The sequence below is a fragment of the Acinonyx jubatus genome, chromosome F2 (assembly GCF_027475565.1).
Source record: "Acinonyx jubatus isolate Ajub_Pintada_27869175 chromosome F2, VMU_Ajub_asm_v1.0, whole genome shotgun sequence".
NCBI lineage: Eukaryota > Metazoa > Chordata > Mammalia > Carnivora > Felidae > Acinonyx > Acinonyx jubatus.
This window is the reverse complement of record NC_069394.1, coordinates 29,903,661-29,927,213: the sequence shown is the minus strand read 5'-3', so window position 1 is coordinate 29,927,213 and position 23,553 is coordinate 29,903,661. Positions and strand designations below refer to the sequence as shown.

Below are 23,553 nucleotides of genomic sequence, written 5' to 3'. Positions count from 1 at the left end.
GTAAAGGACACACTTGGCTAAATTATTTAATTATTCCTAGAAGCAGGGGGGCAGTATAAACTAGTGTTTAGGAGCATAGTCTTTGGAATCAGACCATCTAGGTTCAAAGTCTTCTCTACTATTTATAGCTGTATGACCTTGAGCATAACTCTCGGTTTGATTTCTTCTTTGTAAAATAGGTGGTAATAATGTTAAACATTTCATAGGTTACTGAGAATTAAATAGGATAATGTATGCAAAGCACTTAAGTCATATTGCCTGGTACATAGTAGTCTTCTTAAGCAAAACAGTCTATATATATTCTCAAAGTAATTTTAAAATCTTCAAAACAAGTCTATATGAAGACAGTGACTATAGGAAGCATCTATATGAAGACAAATACAATCAGAAAGCAAAAGCATAATAGTTACTAACAGTGGTTTTTACAATATTTCACTTTCTAATCCTAAATACATGATTTGATTTAAAAACTATACTTTCACAAATTCAAATTAAAGATATACAACTTTTCTGTGAAGGTTATATAAATAGGGAATGAGGACAAATGAACTAAATTCAGTTTTCCAGGGGAGAAATGATGAAGGCTTCATTCATGGAGACAACAATGAAGACTATCATTTTGTTGAGTGCTTACCATGTGCTAAGCATTCACTCAAAGAGGAGGAAGAAAGGCAGAGGGATGTAGGGAAGCAGAAGAAAGGAGGATGGGGAGAGGAGGCAAGGGAGGGTAAGGAAAGGAAGGGACAAGAGGGGAAGAGTAGGGGGTGGCTGGGTGGCTCAGTTGGTTAAACCTCCAACTTTTTATTTTGACTCAGGTCATGATCACAGTGCAGAACCTGCTTGAGATTCTCTCTTTCCCTCTCTCTGCCCCTCCTGTGCATTCTTGCATGCTGTCTCAAAATAACAAATAATTAATTAACTAATTTTTTAAAAAGAGGGGAAGAGTGAGTGGTAGCTAACACGTATTGAGTGCAGGCACTGTGTTGTTTACATGAATTTGTTTCATTTAATCCCATAAACCTACAAAATAAGTACTAGAAAAAGTCTTTAGAGAGGTTAAGTAACTTGCCCAAGGCCATAAAAATTTATTAACTGGCAAAGGACTCAAACCTAGTGCTTAACCACTAAGTTATTATTAAGAGGGAAATTGTTTCGACTAGGGGAGCAAAAGGACAGGGAAGAAAATATGAAGGTTTGGGGTCTAAGTTACGGAATCAGTAGTGATAAGAAGTATGGATTTGAGTGGGGATGGGAGGTGGAATAAACAAGACAGTAATTCTTTGATTTTTGCATTTCTGAAGGCAATATCCAAGACACTCTAAGTAAAGAAAATTGGAACATTTCAATTACACTAAATCAATTTCACATGATAAAGGAATTGAACACTAAGGTCAATAACAACATTTCAAAGACTAGCCAACATTCTCAATCATTCCTTTTATTTAAATCTGATTTCTGTTTCATTTTACTTAAAAATGCAACATGAAAGAGAAAAAAAAAAACCTTCCTTGTTTTCCATCAAGGTGATTTTTTTAATTTGGTAACTTTAGAAAGGTCCATATTTTCCTCAATTTGATAACATAAAGTTTAGCAATGGGGAATGGCTTTAACCAATACCTTCTTAAATATATATACCAAAGGAAGCCTTTCAGGACTCAGCAGAATGTTTTAGTCTTGCCATGTTCACTTTAGAAAGCTGTGGAGAGTCTGGCTGGTGATATTGCTATGCTGATGCTTTCTTCTAGACACACACCTGATTAAAGCCTGCAGGATCAAAGAGTAAACCACTTACAGCAAAGTGCTACAGACCCAAAAGCTCATCTGTGATTGGAATCACTTAAAACTATTTTAAAGGGTCATCACAAAGAGGGTGCTTATTTTTAGAAATGAGTTTTCTTTTGATACAAAGAAAAATGTTGGCCATTTCCCTTATGTTTATAACAACATTCCAATTTAATCTTCAGTTTAAAAATTCTTTAATTATTGCACAACAGTGTTTTGTTGATTGCATAACATTCACATCTATTTGATACTAAAATCTAGGCTTCCTCTGTGTGTGTGTGTGTGTGTGTGTGTGTGTGTGTGAGCATGCACATTCTTTTCCTTTATGGTAATGATATATGCTAAAACTATGGTTTATAGGTTTAAGTCCACTCTCAGGAGCAAGCTATAAACATGAATGATGGAAAAAAAATCTGTTATAAAAACATTATATTTTTACTTATTTCATTCTTACTTTACCCAAATTTTTTTTCTGTTAGCAGCCATGGAGCTGGAAAAAAGCATTATATTATGCGGGTATCTGTTCCAAAAGTTTATTCCTCTGAATTCCACATCCCTATTCTCCACCACTTAAAGCTACTGACATATGGGGTGCCTGGGTGGTTCAGCTGGGTAAGCGTCTGACTCATGATTTCTGCTCAGGTCATGATCTCATGGTTCCTGGGATTGAGCTCCCTGTTGGGCTCCGCACTGACAGTGTGGGGCCTGCTTGGTATTCTCTCTCTGGCCCCCCCTCAAAAAAAAAAAACTTAAAAAAAATAAAGTCATTGATATGTATATATACATAAGGTCTTCAAGTAAAAGTAACCAATAGGTGTTGGAATTATTCTTTGGTGATGATTAGAATATCGTACAGAAAAAGAACTTTCAAAGTAAATTCTCTTTGTTGGTTATCATGTCGATCACTGAAAAAGCTGGAAGAACATATGCCAAAACACACAACCACATGTTTTTTTTTTTTTTCTGTCCAGTCATACATCAGAATCCAGCATAATTATTCTTGAATTAAAATCAAAAGCAAGTTTGTAAGAAGAGATCTATGTTCTTTTAAATGCCAAGATTTCATCTGGTATTCAGTTGATAACAACCATTGTATTTACTTCACTTTTGTTTAAAGTGAAATTAAAAGTTGAAAGACAAAAAAAAAAAGTCCTACCAATTTAAATAAATTATGTGAAAGAAAACACTGCATATCACATACACCTTTATGAGCCTTTGGCATTTCTATGTTGAGCAAAATATATTTTTCTAATGTAGTATAACTTTTTAATTGTCCTTGTCTTATACTGTTCTATAAAATTGAAGTGACCTTTTAAAAACAAACAAGCAAACAAACAAAAAAACAAAAGAAGTTTGTCTGCTCCTAGAAGACAGAACCAAAAACACATTGGGCAAATTTAAACACACACACACACATTAGTTTTGCTTCTCTACAATTTAGTCATTATAGTAGAATATAAGTTTCAAACACACAAAACCTCGAGTCTCCTGGTGCATCTTGTGTTACCATCTCTTATTCCACTGGCATTCCTATGTTGGAGCAGAGTGTTCTTAGGATAATTTAGCTTAAAAAAAAAAAAAAAAAAACAACTAAAGTTCTTCCTTGTTGTCTGTTCAAATATCCAGAGATGTCAAAGAGAGTTCTTTCACTTTTATTTTCTTTCGATGCTCTCAAAGTGAACAAACTATTTCAGTAATTTTTTTAAATTTTGGTGAATGATATTTCACCTAAAAGTTGATTGTTTCCTAATAAGAGAATGTAGCATCTTATAAAAGTGATAGTTTTGTCAGTATGGGATTATACTTTTTTTAGTCAATTTTTTATAGTAAACTATTCTTCCCTGAGTTCCATCAGTCACTAATGTCAGACAAGAAGAGTTTGCCAGGTGATCAGATGGTAAACCTGAAGAATAATGTTTAACTTACAAGGTTGTTTTGAGACTCACTTGAAACAATGTGCATGATTGTTAAGTAAAAGCAAAAATATGAAGCAAATAAGAGACATTTTTATTGATTATAGGTGAAACCTCATTTGAGTTCTACAGATCTTCAAAGAACAAGGCCCCAAGCCCAGCGGCAAGGGAGTTATTACTAGATAACCAAGAATGTTGTCGAATCACGTCATCCATGAAATCATGAGGCATACTGGTCATGTAGAGCTCTGGGCAATTTCTGAACCAATGAGACCATCCACATTCTGCCCAATATTTTCTAGGACTAGTTATAGTAACTTGCAGCAGAAATTCAATTTTTTAAATAAAAAAGGATTATAAAAGTTCTAATACTTTTTTGTCACAGCTTCTTAAATTTTGTCCCTATCATGTAGTGTTTACACTGCAGCACATACGGCAGCTGACCTTTGAATATACCAAGACAAAACTTCTCATCTACCATTATGGGATTCATGCTTCGTGCTTTGTTCGTTTTGTTTTTAAAAGCTGTGATGATTTTAAGCTGATCTATCTGTATTCTTGTCAGGTCCCCCTCACATCCAATGGCATGCACTTAGGAAACAGCTGGCAAAGGTTCAAGGTGCAATCTGTGGCTAAGAACAGAGAAACACTAACTGGCTTATGCACAGATGGACCAACAGCTCTGGCCGGATTAGCTAAGTGAACAAAGATACAAAGCTAATCATGTGCTTCCTCTCTATGCAGACCATTTGTCTTTAAAATGAAGTGAAAAGCTGCATAGTCCCTAAGTATAGCAACCAGAGAGACTCAGAGCAATGCCCTCTCGGCTAGACTACTGCTTCAGTATTTCCTAAACATCACCTGTGTACCTGAATGAATGAATGGGTAGTGAAGGAATAAATCTCTACAGTATTATCACGCCTACTGTTTGGGGAATACAAAGATGAACATATATCATGGTTATTATGCTTAAAGGGCAATGTAGAAGGCAAGAAAAAATGCCCACAAATAAGTGTAATCCAATAGTATTTTATTCCCCTAGGAGAACTGTCAGATTTCAAGTCCTGTTTAAATAAGAATGTCTTTCTGTGATCCAATTTTCCTTCCATGCCACTCTGAATAAACCATGCCTCTGGTCCTCAAACAGCTGCAGTCTAGCACTGATCAATATGGAATCTTAGATGTCTACCTTTAGGCAATCAGGCTTACATATAGGCACACTTAGTTTATTCACCTGGAGTTGTGCATAAGTGCCCAAGCTGCTTCCCAGTTCAAAATAGTAACTTCTCCTTACCCCTCAATTGTCCTCACAACACTTAAAAACAAATGGATCAATCTGACATTGTTCTCCCAATCCCAACAGACTAAATGACTAAAAGTCAGAGTTTCAGAACCAAAATAGGAGATGCCTTAGGTTAATGTTATTTCTTGCAGATTCTAAGAGTCAAACAGTTTATTAAATACATGAGATGAAAAATTAACAAAACATAACAGTGTTTGTGCTACCTCTCCAGATAATTAACACTTTTCCAGAGAATGGCTTGATCTCTAAGATAATTTAAAATGCATGGGAGTAAATTATTCATGGAAGACACACAAAACAGTTTCAAAGCAGGCTATTTTCTAAGAATCTAATTAAAGTCTCATTGAAAATTTTAAACATTTCACTCTAGCAGATTGTTTGGCTCTGGCCTTGATTACTTTTCTTACTGATGGTCATTATGCTTAGTATTTTACTTCTGACCTTTTTACTGCAGAGGTGAATCCAATTTGGGATTGCTCCTGTGTTAGCAGTGGTACTGGAAGCAGATTTACTTCCCACATGACCTCTTTAGGATACTCGAAAGATACCTGTACCTCTTCCTTTGTCCACACATCTACCAGCTAGAAAAGAAAACAGGGGTCATATATGAAGATCAACAATAGGCTGGCAAACAACATGAGTTCACAATATTGTGAATTTGGAAATCAACAGTTTTATATGCTGTCCAGCTATTTTCCTAACCAATGGGTAGTAGAGAGGAAGCAAAACATCTGAGATCATTAGTATATCTCTCTCTCTTTTTAGTTCCATCATTGCCAAGAAAGAGCCAAGACCAAGAGAAAGATAAGTTTTGAAACATTTCATAAATTGTAGTTAATGGTGACTTTTGCAAGTCTTCAGTTGACCTTAACCATTTAAAAAAGTATAGCCATACTTCCTGAGTGTAACCTGTTTTCACATACAGCTGCACTTACCATATAGTATTATGTTTGTGTGTCTGTCTCAGACATCAACTGTATATTCATGTAAAAAAAAAAAAAAAAAAAGGATGTGGGAGTCTTTTTATCTCCAGTAACCAGCCACACAAAGCAGCTAATATTGCCATTAGAACGACTAGGAAATCAGTGAATAAGAAATCCATGATTTTGTTTAAGCTCACCCAATAGAATGAAAATTAAAGATTTTTGATAGGTATGTTTATTTTTAAGTCCACATTGTTTTTTTCCATTATGCCATTCCAAACACGATTCATTCATTCATTTGTTCCATTTATTCAATAACTTATCAAAGGTTTAACATGAGCCAGGCATTGGGGATTCAGTAATGAGTAAGACAGATATCATCCATAAACAAATGAAAATGACAGTCTAAGACATTAATCAACTAATTATAAAATTTATAAAGTAATAACAGTGTAATTTCAAGTCGGATAACTATCTAGCCTAGTCTAGGGGTAAGAAAAAGTTTCCTACAGAAAGGAAATGTCAAGTTTTCCTTGATATTTGAGTTCTGGAGGATAAATAAAATACAAACTAGAAATACATGTGTGCATGGGAAGTGGGGGTTAGAGGAAGAGAAAATTCATTCCCAGGCAGAGAGAACAATATTACAAAAGTCAAACCATAGGAAGGATTTTTTGCTCTTTAGAGCAGTATTCTTCAAATGTCCATAATCCAACTGGTAGATAATGAAATTAATTTATGGGACATAGTAACTATTACAAAAACAATAAAAAAATAGAGATCATTACATATACTAAGGATGGGTATTGTTTATAAAACTTCCATCAGTCAAATATATGTATTATTTTTATAGTAAAGAATCATGATGTAAAGTATTTTTCTTATTCTGCAGTAGTCAAAATAGCTTGAAGGCCTGAGAGGCCAGTGTAGCTGGAGGGTGGCATAACATGAGGTTGATACAAGAAGAAGATAGCAGATAATTACAGCCATGTTAAGAATTCAGTCTTTACTCTAAGAACAATAGGGAGCCATGGACAGGTTTTAAGTAGGGGAGAAAAATGATCAGATTTCAACTTGAAAAGATTTCTCTGTAATTTGGAAAACAGGTGGGAATGGGGGTCAAGCATAGTTATAGGGAGAATAATTCAGAAGATACTATATTCACTAAATGATGGATACTAACCTGGGCAAGAATGGTGGTGGCACAGAAGTAGATGGATTCAAAATAGAATATAAAATAAGTTTAAAGAATACAAGTTGGCATTGAAAAATGGTAAAAGAAAAATAAACCATCAAAGATGAAAAGAAAAATAATTGAAAGAAGAAACTCAATGGAGGTTTAAGAGCAAATTAGACACAGTTGACCAGATCATTAACAAACTGGAAGAAAGATCTGAGGAAATTAGGCAAAATGCAATGCAGCACAGGTGGCAGAGATCAAAACTATGAAAGGGAGGGAGGTTTTCTTGGGAAACTAAAAAAAAAAAAACAAAAAACCAACCAACAACCACCAATGAACCAGGAAGAATTATCCAAAAAGATAATTTTCTAGAACTAATGCAAGACAAAAGCCATTTCAGAATCAGAAGGCCAATGAATCTCAACCAGTATAAATAAAATTCACACTTAGACACATCATAGTGAAACTGTAGAACACTAATGAAAGATCCTAAAAGCAACCTGACGAAAGTCTCATTACAAAAGGAATGAACAAGAAAAAGGGCATTATTGTATAAAATAATGTCTGATTTGTAAAGTACAATAAAAAGAACAGAATATGGGCAAAAGTAAGTGGGGAGGAAGATCACTGGCATAATATCTTCCTTATGTTGTTGGGGAGGAACAGAGATAATTTTAGGACATAAGTTAAAAAACATGGGGAGTCTGGGTGGCTCAGTCGGTTGGGCGTCCGACTTTGGCTCAGGTCGTATCTCACAGTACGTGAGTTCAAGCCCCATGTCGGGCTCTGTGCCGACGGCTCAGAGCCTGGAGACTGCTTCGGATTCTGTGTCTCCTCTCTCTGACCCTTCCATGCTCATGCTGTGTCTCTCTCTGTCTCTCAATAATAAATAAACATTTAAAAAAATTAAAAGAAAAAAGATGGTAGCAATAAACCCACATAGATTAGTAATCATAATAAAAGGAAATGGATTTAACTCACCAGTTAAAAGACACAATTTTCAGACTGGTTCTGAATACTCTAGCTAAAACAAGAACCTGGAAATGCAATGTGTTCATCAACACTGGGATGAATTAAATATGGTATATTCGACAATAGAATACTATAAAGCAGTGACAAAGAATGAATTATAGCTGAATACACCAACGTGAATATATCCACATAGATGAATTTCAGTGCTGGGAAAAGCAAGCAATAGATTATGAAGTATGATTTCAATTAAGTACATGTCAAAAACATGCAAAAACATTTTGTTAGGAATGTGTGTGTGTCTGTGTGTGTATGATAAAACCATGCAGAAAAACAAAGGAATTATTAACACAAAAGTCATGGTAGTGGTTGCTTCTCCAGGGCAAAGAGGAAAATACAATTAATGAGGGGCCCACAAGCTCTTCAAAGTTACTAGGACCGTTCTATTTTTTAAGCTGAGTACCAAGTAGGAGGTATTGTGTAAATGAGCATTGATTTTATTTTTTTTAGCTTCTATATATATATTTTAAAAACCATAAACACATATGCTTGTGAATACATAGAAACTTTAAAAAAAAATACACAAGCAACTACTTACTTAATATAAGCTTCATGAACTCTTGTTCTTTAATGTGTTCCCAGTAGCTGTAAAAGTTGCTGACACATAGGAAGGTCTACTAAGTGGAAACAAATGAAAGTACAGGGCACAAAAAAGAAAGTTAATCAGTACATTATTTGTGCTCACCATCTTTACTGGTACAGTTTACCTGTTATTAAACGTTAAGGTTAAATCCAGAACCAGGTAAGTTTTTTATGCAAGCTTCAAAAATGCATTTTAACAATGAACAAATGTTGGTAATGTGTAAAAATGGCCATTACAGGTTTTTTTTTTTTTTTCCCGATACTAGTAATCTATAGTGGCATCATCTTTCAAGTTCAAAGGGCAGCAGTATGTGAAAAGCAAAAAGTGATAGGAAAAGTGAACATTAATTATTCATATAATGGATAACCTTGAAGGAGCAAACCATAAATAGATAAAAATCAAAGGGATGTTCATCATCTGTCTGTTCATCACTTGTCTATTCCAAATAGATTTTTTTTGTGGGGTCACTAGAATTCAATGATTATACTGGTATAATAGAAAAATAGAATATCCTTTGCTTTCATTTGAAGGTAATGGTGCCAAGAGACTTGAACAGTTTTGTGGATCAAGATCCTCCTTTGCAACCTACTGAACATATACCCCTTAACCCTTTATAAATTTAAGGCAATAATGATATAAGAAAGGGCACTGGGGTATAACTGAAAAAGCTTTTCCATTAGTTGCTTTAACATTTAATAGGTGTGACTTTGAGTAACCATCTGTTTCTTCATCAATAATATACAAATATTAGCACCAAAATTTCAGTGTTTCCAGGCATTGTGAGGCACTCAAATGTTAGCTTTGCTTCTCTACATATGTGTGAAAATGCCTGATACATAGCAAATAGCTTCCCATCTTTCCTCCCTGTGTTACTGGTCCACTAAAGCACATTAAACAACTTGCTTTTAGCTGGTAGGTAATCACCTAGAAATCCTTGCCATTAATCTGGTTTGGTTGAGCTATAGTCTTAAGATAAAAAGTCATTAATGATATTTCTTTTTGCCCTTGAGTCACTTGTGAAGAGGGAAAGTCATCTTAACATCTAACTTGAGTAACATATGTAATTTTACATAGTTTTGTGTAACTATCTCTAGTTTTTAGCGATCTGTACTTGTGATTCATGGAATTAGCTCCTACACACAAGGTAAGGACCTGTTTCAATACAGTTCCTGAAATGCCACTTTTTGGTACTTTATGAACTTTGCCCAGTTTGTACTAGAGATGATCCTTTAAAGTTGGCATTTTCAGAACACTGGCAAAAGATGAATAAAAAATTAGTATTAGTATTTGGGCTATCCTAACCAGCAATCCTCCCCCTCTCTTGAGCACCTTTGGGCTACAGTTTAGAAGAACCAATACCATAAACCAGAGGTCTAAACAATAGCACATGGGTCAAATCTGGCCCATATTCTTTAAACTTAACTGCAGGCTGAGGGTGACCTGATCAGAAGCCAAATAAAAAGCCAATATGCACGTATCTTTTATCCTTGTGTATGTTGAAGAACTCCATTTCTAGAATATTCTCATAATGATAAAATAACAGAGATGGAGGACAGATTAGTGGTTTCTAAGGGTAGAGCTGGCGGAGGTAGGTATAAACATGAAGGGAATAGCATGAGGGAGAAGTTCATGATGATAGTTCTTTATATTTTGTTTTTCTTTTTTTTTTTTCATTTAAAAGAGTTCTCACCAACCCAGTGGTGCAAAAGCCTAGTAACAGAAAAATCATTTCCCCAATAAAGCATATCTATTGTTCAGGTAATAGTGATGTTTACAGAGTGATAGGATACAAGCATATGACCTTCATGCAGCATAAATATGTGTGCCATCCCATATACAATCCCTTATAGACCCAGCCTGGTTCTTCTCCAATGCCACCTGTTGGGAGTTGTGCCTGATTTTATTACTAGTTTCCATCTGAATCCATTTGGGAATGGGGTGATTCTGATTTTGTTTCTTAGCCAGGAACAGTCAACCCAACACACTATGATGGCAGAGAAAAGAAGACAGTACTTTATCTTGACTGCACTGAAGGCTATACAAATCTACAGAAATGATGAAATGGCATAGAGCTATTTACACACATTGTACCTATGTCTATATCCTGGTTGCGGTAATGCATCATAGCAACATAAATGAAAAAATTGGGGTGAACTAGGTTTAGGCTACAAGAGACCTCTCTGTACTATTTTCACAATTTTCTGTGAATCTACAATTATTCCAAAATGAAAAGTTAAAAAAATACACACATCTATACACAAGGAAATTCACAAGATAAAATGAAACACAGCCAATTTTATTCAAATTCTCCCAAATTTATACACAATGTTGTTTCTAAAATGCATGTCATCCTTTATATAATGATTTTATTATTTCATTTTTATAGTTTTTTCATCTTGTCTTCATACACTTCTTCAGTAGAAGCCAGAGTCCTGAGTTGCCCAGTTAGGAGCCTAAAACATGCAAAGGGAAATTGACAGAGTTAGAAGAAAGTACTTTCTGAAAAAGCTAACTTACAAAGTGATACTAGCATTTCCTTTCAGTACTCCTGCCCAAACCCCTCTCTAAGATTTTAATGATCTCTGCAATTTCTAAATTATGCCACTTACAACAATAAAAAACAAGTCAAAATATCATCTGAAACAGTTTTTGACCAATTATAAAGTATAACAATGACAGTATCACCAACATTATAACAAAAGTCAATACAAATTGATCTTTAAGCATACAGAAAATAACATCATATAAAAGTTATCTTTTTAGGTTGAGTTATTCTAGACGTGATCGGAACAGTCATGAACAATAATTTCCCAATTCTTCCTTCTCTTCTTTGAAAAACTACTCAAAGGACACAAACCTCTGTTAAAATTTCAATCACATGAGGTCTCTGAATGTTCCATCTATTTTAGGAAGCAGTTGTACTTCCTAAAAATAATAACTTCCTACCCTTCAGTTACACATAATCGTAATAGCTAAGAAGCATTAAAGCTGGTTTGGGATTCCAAAATTACATGGCTATTCAAGTTTAATATCTAATATGTAGGATCTTTACCAAAAGAAGGGATATATATATTTTTTGACATAGTTAAATATGACAGATAAAATCAATTTTTTAAAGATCAATACTAAACCACACATGTAAGATGTAATAATGATGTTATATTCTTGCTAAATTCGAGACTGAATAGAAAATATGTGGTTCTTACCTCAGACCTACTATTCTGATTAAGTTTCTTCTCAATATTCATGGCCAACATCTGGCTTCTAAATGAAAGGCTTTTGGTCTTTTCAATCACTTGCTGATAGGGTGAGACTGCATTGTTACCCATAACCACATGACCCTAAAATAAGACAGAGGGAAATTGATCCTGTAATATTACAACCAAGTTTCCCAGTAAGTCATGAGCATGACATCACAACACTACCTGACTGTTGCACACATTTTTATGCACTGTACAGAGATGACAATATAACTCCAGCAACAAAAAAACCAGGTGGTTGCTGTTGCCTTAAAACAAAGCAAAAATTCTAACAGAATAGAACAAAATGTCCTTAATGAAAAATTCGCAAAAAAGCATAAAATAATCAGCAACTTATATCAAGATGTAGCATAGCTAACATAATACTCACTAATTTAGAATCAATCTTGGCATCCAGCCTTGCATTTCTAATCAAATTTACAATCCACCTTTCAGCGTCTTCTGGAGTCATGTTCAGTTTGTCTGCCAACATGCTAATGAAGAAAGTAAAAACAATGTTAATGGAGTCTAAAACATTGGTTTCATGTCCATAGTCCTTGAACCACACTCTGCATAGAGACTTTCAGGTATTTATGGATCATCTCTCTTAAATACTGTGACTTAATAACTGCACTATTCCATGTTTGTGCAATTATCTAATACTGTGCATGACCTATCCCCATTCCACCAACCAGACTGTTAAGATCCTTGAGGGGAGAGGACCACATTTCACATTTATAGAAATCTTTCTGGCTTCTAGAATAGTACCTTAAACTTAGCAAGTGTTCAATTAATAATGCTCTAAGAGAGGAAAAGGTTTTATAATGTATAATGATTATACAAATTAAACCTACTACAAGGAACATCAGTGATAAGTATAATATAATGAAGTAACTAAAACTCAGGTCTGGTGTATATGTTTGCATTAAACTCCGAGGGCACTCTGGGAATTGTACACTATACAACCTAAATGTTAGCCAATGAATTTCAAAGGAAGGAGAAAGATACACATACATAAAATACGAGGAGGGTGGAGGAGGGAGGAAGACAAAGAGGAGAAAGAGGGAGGGAGGGAGGGAGGGAGGGAGGGAGAGAGAGAGACAGAGAGAGAGAGAGAGAGAGAGAGAGAGAGAGAAAGAGAGAAGGGAGCTAGGGAGATGACTGGGGTAAAAAAGATACCATTATAGAGATCAATTTATCAGGACTAATAAAAGCACCCCTTGGCAGTACATAAGTAAACCACTCAGCTGATGGAATAGTATGCATATATAGTATTAAAGAGTACAGAGTATAAATGTATTCACATATGCATGTTTAAACATTAACTGTTCTCTTTTCATCAGTCTTCATTGAAGACATTACACACTTGCCAGGCCCTCTAATGTTATCACTGGTTTGATGAAAAGAACTAGAGTACCAATAATACAATCTTTCCTTAGAATATTATAAACTAAAATTCCTGATCCGATGTCAAGACACTGGCAATCATATCATTATGTAATTCCAGACTTTCCAACACAAATAACCTAATTTATAAAAATACCCTTATGAGAATAATATTATCTATGCTATCCCCATGTTACACATTTATTGAAAAAGAGTTAACAGAAGTTCGTTCAAAATGTAAAAATTAATGTGGCGCCTGGGTGGCTCAATGGGTTAAGCGTCCAACTTCAGCTCAGGTCACAATCTCGCTGTTCTGAGTTCAAGCCCCATGTCTGTGCTGACAGTTCAAAGCTTGGAGCTTGTTTCAGTGTGTCTCCCCCTCTATCTGCCCCATCCCTGCCTGCGCGCGCGCGCTCTCTCTCTCTCTCTCTAAAAATTAACATAAAAAAAATCTTTAATGAAAAATTTAAGTTAGGTTATCAATAAAATAAGTACAAACTAAATCTATGCAGATATACAATTAAAATTTATCCATAAAGGTGAGCCTGGATACCTCCATCGGTTAAGCATCTCTTGGTTTCGGCTCAGGCCATGATCTCACAGTTTGGGAGTCTGAGCCTCGTGTAGGGCTCTGTGCTAACAGTGCAGAGTCTACTTGGGACTCTCTCTCTCCCTCCCTCTCTCTCCGTGTCCCTCTTCAGCTCGTTCTGTCTCTCTCAAAATAAATAAACTTAAAAAAAAAAAAAAAAACTTATCCTTAAAATATGCTTGGAGCTAATAACATCTTGATGAATAGAAGCAAAAACACCACCATAAAACTCCCTGGATTTATGTGTCAAAATTTTGTTCTCTGTCTTTCTGTGATCGATTTTGCTCTAAATACAACATTCTCAGCAAGCAGAAAGAACAATTAATCCATGACTATTAATTCAATTTCATGGACTTCATTTTATTCTCTTTATCACTGTTCTCTAATAACCCTAATTTTATTTAAGCTACTAAAAATAGGGAACTACATCAACTTACTTAAACAAGCAGGTGTGTTTTTGACTAGTAAAAATTCCTGCAACTGGTGTTTCCTGTGGTTTCCCATAAACTCCTGTGTTTCCTGCTGGTGCTTGACTTATTTTAGAAATGTGTAAATTTCATTGTCTCTACACTTCTATAGTAAGCAAATGTCTGCTACTCTTACCTAAAACTCAACTCTAAATGTAAAGAACAGATTTTCCAAAACACACTGATTATTTTATCACCTCCTATAGCAATTTATCTTTCGTATGCCTCCTGCATCCCCCCAAATATAACTCATTAAAGTGAGGCCAAAGCATTTCACTCTGAAGAGCACAAAAGAAACTGTACTAAATATATTAAAATTCCAATGTTTAAGATCACTATATTCTATTTTATTTTTTTAATATGAAATTTATTGTCAAATTGGTCCATACAACACCCAGTGCTCATCCCAGCAGGTGCCCTCCTCAATGACCATCACCCACCCTCCCCGAGCTCCCACCCCCCATCAACCCTCAGTTTATTCTCAGTTTTTAAGAGTCTCTTATGGTTTGGCCAAACCACTATATTCTATTTTAAAGAGCAGAAAAATTATTCTCAGTAAGCTATGAATTATGTAGAGTTGGTAGTGTAAAGATGCTTTAAAATTATAATATATAACCTATTTATGAGGCTGTTTAAATAACTAAAATTATAATGAAACATGGTCTTGAAGCCTAGGTTATCTATTAGATTCCTCTAGATGCTGTCACATCTAACTGAGAAGACCTAGAATTCTCTCTTTAACCACTGCCTTTTATCTAACCACTCTGTCATCTTGAAAGACTTTCCTCTCCACCCACCATACTAAACCTCTCTATTCATTACACTTGCCAGGTTTTTAATCACTTCAGGACCTTTGCATATACTGTGCCTTCTGCTTAAAAGGGTCATCCATCATCTTCACTTAACTGTTACACAGGTCTCAGCTAAAACAGTAGCCTCATAAGCCTTCCACGACACCTCTGTAAACTGTAATATATCTTTGATTTCATAGCCCCTCTATATTCTTTGGAGCAGATATAATAGGTGTAACTTTCTGTTGTTGACTATCTGCTTTCATGATACACTGTATATGGAGCCAAAGAGAATGTACCAAAGTTTCTTTGTTCACTGTTATCTACCTAGCAATTAGCACAATGCCCAGTTTACAGGAGACAATTAATAAAAATTTACTGTCTGACTCCTATACTAGTCACTTCCCTAGTTCAGGCTCTATTAGTGTTTCTTAGTTCTTGTTTTGTTTTGTTTTTTTTAATTTTTTTTCAACGTTTATTTATTTTTGGGACAGAGAGAGACAGAGCATGAACGGGGGAGGGGCAGAGAGAGAGGGAGACACAGAATCGGAAACAGGCTCCAGGCTCTGAGCCATCAGCCCAGAGCCCGACGCGGGGCTCGAACTCACGGACTGCGAGATCGTGACCTGGCTGAAGTCGGACGCTTAACTGACTGCACCACCCAGGTGCCCCCTAGTTTTTTGTAACTCATCTACCTCTCCAGTCTCTCAATCTATTTTATATAATTGCTAACTAACCAGTTTTTTCCCAAATTCCTTTCAAAATTTTAACACAGTCCTTTTACCGAAACAATAAAATCCAAACTTCTAAATATCTCATTCATGGTTCTATACAATTCGGCTACAACTTTCAAATTCCCATTATTCTCTCCCATGAACACTACATGCCAGCCAAACCAAACCAATTATCTTCCTTCCTTGGCATTCACTCAACAAAATATGAACTGTTAGATGCTAACAAGAAAATACAGTCTGTTCCTCACTTTTATAAAGTTTAAGCCAGGGGTTGGGGAGTAGAGGACAATAACTTCATCCCCAAAATATATAAACTATTTTAAGTGTAAAGATGAATAAAGTAGAAAGAGCTATGTGAGATGCACAAGAGTTTACTATTCTAGTCTGGAGGTTTGGGGACTTCTTATTTAAGGAAATATTTAAGGTCAGATTTTAACATAAAAGACAGAAAAGTCTACTCTGTATAACTCCATAGAGAATTCTTCATCCTTTCTTTCTTTACATCCATATTCTATCTCATATTCCAACATGGCTGGGGCAATATGGCAACATGCATCAAGACCCACAAATATCTGCAAAAGCTGACCCATAATCCTACGCTGGGGATTTACTGCTTTGCATTGTGCTTGTTGATCCTTTATGTATTAAATCAAGTCAAAGAAAAACCTGAATAATGTCCAAGAAGTATTAATAAATTATTGATGGCATCTCAGGTTATCTATGCTACCAATCACTCTGAGAGTGAATTAAAGAATGTGGCAACAGTCCAGTATCTTTTAAGTAACAAGAAAATATACAGGGTAAAAGACATTAAATGACTGATAGAAAGAAATCCTCAAAACTTGACAATACTCTTATAGTCCAGTGATTTTATACAAAAATAGTTAAGTTTTAAAAATAAAACTATAAATCCTATTAAAGCTTAAAAAACAAAACGTTGGCTTAAACTATCCTATACCATGCTTACCTTGTGTTATTTAAATTAACTCAGTTTATCAATACACTAAAAGACAAAATGTATCGAAATGCAGAATTTCTGAGAAAAGTATCTATTTGATCTAGATTTTAAACACAAAAATAATTTCCAGATTATTCAGATTTTATAAACTCTCAACCTCATCTGGCAGCTTAAAGCTGACATCTAAATATTTGTGTAAATGTCCCTTATATATATCTTTAAGTTGACTAGCACACCTTTCTCAAGTAATGCAACAACATATTGAATATGTTAAATGAGAAATACATATGGAACCACAAAAGACCCTAAGTAGCCAAAGTGATCTTGAGCAAGAATTACAAAGCTGGAAGCATAACACTTCCTAATTTCAAACTATTGTTACAAAGCTTTGCATAGATGTTCAACTAATTTATGACAAAGGAGCTAAGAATATACAATGGAGAATTATATATTGTTTGATTATATATTCTTCAATAAATGATGCTGGGGAAAATGGACAACCACATGCAGTAGATTGAAAATGGACCACTATCTTACACCATAAACAAAATTAACTCAAAATATATTAAAGACTGAATAAAGACCTGAACCTATAAACGCCTCTAAGAACACACAGGTGGTAAGCTCCTTGACATCAGCCTTGGCAATGATCTTTTTTTTTTATTTTAACGTTTATTTTTGAGACAGAGAGAGACAGAGCATGAACGGGGGAGGGGCAGAGAGAGAGAGGGAGACACAGAATCAGAAGCAGCCTCCAGGCTCTGAGCCATCAGCCCAGAGCCCAACGCGGGGCTCAGACTCATGCACCGTGAGATCGTGACCTGAGCTGAAGTCGGACGCTTAACCGACTGAGCCACCCAGGCGCCCTGGCAATGATTTTTTGATCTGACACCAAAAGTAAAGACAACAGAAGCAAAAATAAACAAGTGGGACTATATCAAACTAAAAAGTCTGCATAGCAAAAGAACCCATCTACAAAATGCAAGAGTAAGCTACCAAATGGTAGAAGATATTGCAAATGACATATCTATGGGGTTAATATCCAAAATATATAAGGAATTACTACCACTGAATAGCAAAAAACAAAAACAAACAAACAAAAAACCAAATAATTTAAAAAATGGGCAGAGGACCTAAATAGACATTTTCCCAAAGAAGACATATAGATGGCCAACAGGTACATGACATGCAAATCAAACCTACAATGAGATATCATCTCACACTTAGAATGGCTATTATCAAAGACAAGAAATAACAAGTGTTGGCAAGGATGTGGAAAAAAGAGAAGACTTGTACATTGTTGGTGGAAATGTAAACTGATACATCCTGGATGGAAAACAGCACAGACTTCTCAAACAATTAAAAATACAACTACCATATGAGCCAGTAATTCCACTTCTGGGTTTTAACAAAAGGAAAAAAACACTAACTCAAAAAGATTTATGTACACCCATGTTCACTACAGCTAATTTACAATAGCCAAGATATGGAAGCAAATTAAGTATCCATTGATGGGTGAGTGGATAAAGAAAGTGGGAGATATTGTATGAATATTAGCCATAAAAAAGAATAAAATCTTGCCACTTGCAACAGCATGTATGACCTTGAGGGCATTATGCTAAGTGAAATAAGACAGAGAAAGACAAATACTATATGATCTCACTTTATATGTGGATTCCATATGTGGAAATTCTTTCTTTTCATTTATAATTTTTTTAACATAAAGAGAGAGAGAGAGAGAGAGAGAGAGATTGCAAACTGGGGAGAGAGGCAGAAGGAGAGAGAATCTTAAGCAGGCTCCACACTCAGCATAGAGCCCAATGCGGGGCTCAATCCCACAACCCTGGGAAGATGACCTGTGCCAAAATCAGGAGTCAGATGCTCAACCAACGGAGCTACCCAGGCACCCCTGGAATCTTAAACAAAACAAAACAAAGCAAAACAAAAACTAAAAAAACAGGCCTTGATACAGAGAACAGATTGGTGGTTGCCAGAGGTGGTGATGGGTGGAGGGACAGGTGAACTGGTTAAAGGGGTCAAATGGCACGAACTTCTAATAATAAAATAATTCACGAGATGTAATGTATAGCACAGTGACTACTGTTAATAATATTGCACTGTATATTTGAAAGTTTCCAAGAGAGCAAACCTTAAAAGTTCCCATCACCAAAAAAGATCTTTGCAACTATGCGTGGTGATGGATGGTAACTAGACTTACTGTGGTGACCATTTCACATCAAATCCTTATGTTATACATTATGTTGTCCATGATGTTGAAACTAATATGTTATATGTATCAATTATAGCTCAATAAAAACACTAAAATAAAAGGCTAGCAATATCCTTTGAAAAATTACAAACTGTTGTGATACTGCATCCATAAAATAAGAACTGAAAGATGTGACATCATGGATTTGTTTTTTTTACCTACAGAAGGTAGGACAAAGGTATGGAAATTGGAGAGAAAAGGTAAAAAAAATTAGAAGTCTAGTCCAGGAGATCCACTATCCAAACAACAGTAGTTTCAGAAAGAATAAACAGTGAAAATAAAAGAAAATAAATCATTGAAGAAATAATGCACAAAAAAAAAAAAAAAAAAGTTTCCCAGAACTGGGGCATGAGTTCCCAAATTAAAAGGGTCCAGTATGAAGAATTAAAATAAACCTACACTAAGATATATCACCGTGAAATTTCAGAGCAATGGGAGCAAAGAAAAATAATCCTTCAAATTGTTAGAGAGGGAAACAAAACACCTATATGTAAAAGATCAGAGATAAAAATAGCTTCTGACTTCTAGAGCAGAAAGCTTCTCGAAAGCGACAGAACAAAGTCTTCAAAATTCTGGAATAAAGTAGTTTTCTACCTAGAATACCATGCCTAATACCATTATTCAAATATGAGAGTAAAATGGACATTTTCAGATACGACTATTTTACCTCTAAACAACCTTCCTTATAAAGCTATTGAAGGACATGCTTTACCAAAATATGATAGTAAATCAAGAAAAAAAGGAATACAATAAAACTGGAGCTCTATTACAGGAGACAGACTAAAGGAATCCTTAGAACAAAGGACAAAGGGAGACAAATGTGCAACAGGCACAGAAAGCAACAAGTCCAGATCTTTTTCCCATAGATATAACTGATAGAGTAATTAGTCTTGAGAAGAGATTTATAAACTGGTAAGCAGTCTGAAGTGTAATTAGTGATAAAGACACTAAGAAAAACAACTAAGCAAATGGGAGGAAAATGGCAATTATCAACTCCACAGAGTATAGTGAATACTAAAACACATTACAAATCTTATTTGAAACAATTTGGTGCTTGTTCAGGAACCCAGAGATAATTACAACAGATTAAAGCATTCAGAAAAAGTCCTATATACAAATGACAATTTAAAATGTGATATGGGTGTCATTTCAAATTAGTGAGAGAAAAGATAATTTTTCAATAAATCATGTTGACTGGCCATTTAGGGAAAAAAAAGGTAGTGTCTTCCTAATTCTCTATTCCCAAGTATAAATCCTAGGTGAATTTAAATAGAAAAAATACAGCCATAAAAGTCCTAGGAAAAAACATAAATAGCATATAAACCTATTGTGAGAAAGAATTTAAAATAAAATACAAAATCCAGTATGACAAATTAGTAGTGGTAACTCTGACTACAGCAAAATGTTAATAATTTTTCAGTGACCAAAAAAAAAAAAAAAGGAAATATATAGGATCCTAAGTGCTATTTCAAAAAGACAAAGTGAAAGTAAGTATTTCACCCTCAGTTCTGTTTAATTAAACACGTTCATGCCTCTAGCACAAAACCAGATACTTTCCTTGTTTCTGGGCAGTAATTAAGACCAGTGGTCCTACCTAGGAACATCAGTCTAAATCTAGAGAACCAATTAGGGTTCCACCAACTCTAGGTCAATTTTCTTTCAGGTTTTTAATTACTAATTTTATGTATTTCAAAAACTATGAACTTAAGCATTTACCTATGGGGTCCTCTTGCCTGCTTTTCACTGAAGACTGAGGCCAACTATTTAGCATATCCAAAGTACTCCAGTCTTTTACAAAGGTAGGACAACTAATTTAAGAATGAGTATTAAGAATAAACTGCTGAACTGTAAAACTGGAAGGAAATAGGAGAAAGAAAAAAGGAGAAAACTGAGAAATGCTTAATGCTGTGTGACAACTAAAGATTCTCACTGAATTTTCCAATATCTCCTTAGTCAAAAATAAGAATATAGGCATACCTCTAATTGAATTTCATTTTACTGAGCTTCACAGGTACTACATTTTTTTAAAAATTGAAGGTCTGTGGCAACCCTGCAAAGAGCAAGTCTACTAGTTCCATTGTCCCAACAGCATTTGCTTTCTTCATGTCTTTGTGTCACATTTTGGTGCTTCTCACAGGATTTCAAACTTTTTCACTATTGTTATATTTGCTACGGTGATCTGTAATCAGTGATAATTGATGTTACTACTGTTAACAGTTTTGAAGTACCATGAAACTCACGTAAGACAGCAAACTTAACCCATAAATGTGTGTGTTCTGACTGCTCTAGTGATGGCTGTTCCCCATTTCTCACTCCTTAGGCCTCCCTATTCCCTGAGACACAACAATACAGAAATTAGGCCAATTAATAACCCTACAATGGCCTCTAAGTGTTCAAGCGAAAGGAGGAGTCACATGTCTCTTAGTTCAAATCAAAAGCTAGAAATGATTAAGTTTAGTGGGGACAGCATGTCAAAAGCTGACACAGCCTGAAAGGTAGACCTCTTATGCCAGTTAGCCAAGTTGTGAATGCAAAGGGAAAAGTTCTTGCAGGACATTAAAAGTGCTACTCCAGTGAATACACGAATGATAAGAAGTCAACAGCCTTACTGCTGACAGAAAGTTTTAGTGGTCTGGAAAAAAGACCAAAACAGGCACAACATTCCCTGTCAGTTCTATGAAGGCTGAGAGAAGTAAGAAAGGCCAAGGAAAAAAAAAATTGAAGTTCCTGGAGGCTGGCCATGAAATTTAAGAAAGGAAGCTATCTCCAGAACATAAAAGTACCCAAGGTGAAGCAGCAAGTTATCCAGAAGATCTAGCTAAGATAATTAATGAACGTGGCTACACCAAACAATAGATTTTCAATGTAGACCAAACAGCCTTATATTGGAAGAAGATGCCACCTTGGACTTACACAGCTAGAGAGGAGGAGTCAATGCTTGGATTCAAAGCCTCAAAGGACAGACAGACTGACCCTCTTGTTAGGGGCTAATGCAGCTGGTGACTTTAAGTTGAAACCAATGGTTCATTTACCATCCCCCAAATCCTAGGGCTCTTAAGAATTATGCTAAATCTACTCTGCCTATGCTCTGTAAATGAACAACAAAGCCTAGATGATAGCACATCTGTTTACAAAATAGTTTACTGAATATTTTAAATACACTGTTGAGATCTACTGCTCAGGAAAAAAAAATCCTTTCAAAATATTACTGCCCACTGACAATGCACCTCATCACCCCAAGAGCTCTGATGGAGACGTACAATGAGATTAATGTTGTTGTCGTGCCTGCTAATACATCATCCGTTCTGAAGTCCACGGATCAAGGAGTAATTTCAAGTGTTATTATTTAAGAAATTCCTAGGGCTATAACTGCCATACACAGTGATTCTTCTGTTGAATCTGGACAAAGTAAATTGAAAACCTCCTAAAGATTCACCATTAAGATGCCATTAACAGAGGCGCCTGGATGGCCTAGTCAGTTGAGTGTCTGACTCTAGCTCAGGTTATGACCTCGCAGTTTGAGTTCAAGCCCCGCGTTAGGCTCTGTGCTGACAGCTCAGAGCCTGGAGCCTGCTTCGGATTTTGTGTCTCCCTCTCTCTGACCCTCCCCAGCTTCTGCTCTCTCTCTCTCTGCCTCTCAAAAATAAACAAACATTAAAACAATTAAAAAAAAAAGATGCCATTAAGATTATTTGTGATTCATGGGAAGAGGTCGAAATATCAACATTAACAGGGGTTTGGAAGAAGTTAATTCCAAGCCTCAGATGATTTTTAAAAATTCCAGACTTCAGTGAGGAAGTAACTGCAGATGTGGTAGAAATAGGAAAAGAACGAGAATGAGACGTGGAACTTGAGGATGTGACTGAATTGCTATACTTTCATGGTAAAACTTTAACAGATAAGGAGTTGCTTCTGATGCATGAGCAGAGAAAGTGGTTTCTTGAGATGGAATCTACTCTTGGTGAAGATTATTGAAAATGACAACAAAGGATTTAGAATATTACATAAACTTAGTTGATAGAGCAGGGACAGGGTACGAGAGAACAGACTCCCCATTTGGAAAGAAGTTCTACTGTGGGTAAAATACTATCAAACAGCATCACATGCTACAGAGAAATTGTTTGTGAAAGGAAGAGTCAATATTATGTGGGAAACTTCATTGTCTTATTTTAAGAAATTGCAGCAGCTACCCCAATCTTCAGCAACCACCACCCTGTTCACCAAGGGGCAATTAAAATCGAGGCAAGACCCTTCATCAGCAAAAAGATTATGATTCACTAAAAGCTCAGATGATGGTTAGCATTTTTTAGTAATATTTTTAAAAAATGTTTATTATTCATTCTGAGAGCGAGCACACATGTGAGCCAAAAAAGGGGCAGAGAGAGAGAGAGAGAGAGAGAGAGAGAG

General features: G+C 35.5%; 1 protein-coding gene and 1 long non-coding RNA gene across 3 annotated transcripts in view; both read right to left on the bottom strand.

The window, feature by feature from the left end:
• Positions 1–944: 944 nt before the first annotated feature.
• Positions 945–7,628, bottom strand: LOC128312913 (uncharacterized). The gene is made up of 3 exons (XR_008292862.1): positions 7,105–7,628; positions 5,440–5,579; positions 945–1,764 (listed from the first exon to the last, which is right to left on the bottom strand). It is a non-coding gene; the product is annotated as an uncharacterized LOC128312913 (long non-coding RNA).
• Positions 7,629–10,988: 3,360 nt separating this feature from the next.
• EIF3E (eukaryotic translation initiation factor 3 subunit E) overlaps positions 10,989–23,553 on the bottom strand; it is a 91,777-nt gene continuing 79,212 nt past the window's right edge. For both annotated transcript variants that reach the window (XM_053208695.1, XM_015070432.3), the window contains exons 11-13: positions 12,344–12,446; positions 11,920–12,054; positions 10,989–11,166 (exon numbers count right to left, since the gene is read on the bottom strand). In XM_053208695.1, coding sequence (XP_053064670.1) covers positions 11,128–11,166; positions 11,920–12,054; positions 12,344–12,446 — 277 coding nt within the window. In that variant the 3' untranslated portion in view covers positions 10,989–11,127. The remainder of the gene's footprint in view (positions 11,167–11,919; positions 12,055–12,343; positions 12,447–23,553) is intronic.